Here is a 560-nt window from a genome sequence, read left to right on the forward strand (position 1 = left end):
GCAGTCTGAAATGAGCTATTATTACAACTACCGACCTCAGGTGGCTTAACACCATTCTTTTTCCAAGAAGACACGACAGATTTCAGAGAAATACTTTGTCATTATTACTTAGTAAACACATAATCTTCACCTGCTGAGAACTAAGTTCTAACCAACACCACTAATAAAGAACTCCAGGGCACAAATCACCTGACATTTTTAGCGGCCCTCCGCCGAGTCTGCCTTTTTGGAGCTTCATCATCCTCCTCTTCCTCATCAGAAGAATCTTGCTTTTTCCTTTTTCCACGCTGGATCTTAGGCTGCTTTTTAACCCGAGGCTTGGGCACTGTTCTAAAATAATAGAAAATATAGCAAAGTTTTTATCATTTGGGCTCTACTGCCAATGTATATAATGATGGTACATAAAGAGGATTCATCTAATATTAAAAATGCATATCCTGTTTCTCCTCACTAGACATCTGCATTTTTAACACAAAGGTGATTCCATGCTGGTAATCTCCCATCATTTATAGGAGACAGTAAGTGATTCTCAACAGTCAGTCAGGGGCTGGTGAGATGGT

At 39.6% G+C, this 560-nt stretch overlaps 1 protein-coding gene across 5 annotated transcripts in view; it reads right to left on the reverse strand.

The window, feature by feature from the left end:
- Positions 1–560, reverse strand: part of Chd2 (chromodomain helicase DNA binding protein 2) — a 152,612-nt gene that overhangs the window by 108,293 nt on the left and 43,759 nt on the right. For all 5 annotated transcript variants that reach the window (XR_002820119.1, XR_002820118.1, XR_002820120.1 and 2 more), the window contains exon 7: positions 190–330. Coding sequence is in view for 1 of the 5 variants with exons in the window: in XM_023710091.1 (XP_023565859.1) it covers positions 190–330 (141 nt within the window). In the remaining 4 variants the exon portion in view is untranslated. The remainder of the gene's footprint in view (positions 1–189; positions 331–560) is intronic.

This window comes from Octodon degus, unplaced genomic scaffold, assembly GCF_000260255.1.
Source record: "Octodon degus isolate 3935 unplaced genomic scaffold, OctDeg1.0 scaffold00002, whole genome shotgun sequence".
NCBI classification, from domain to species: Eukaryota; Metazoa; Chordata; class Mammalia; order Rodentia; family Octodontidae; genus Octodon; species Octodon degus.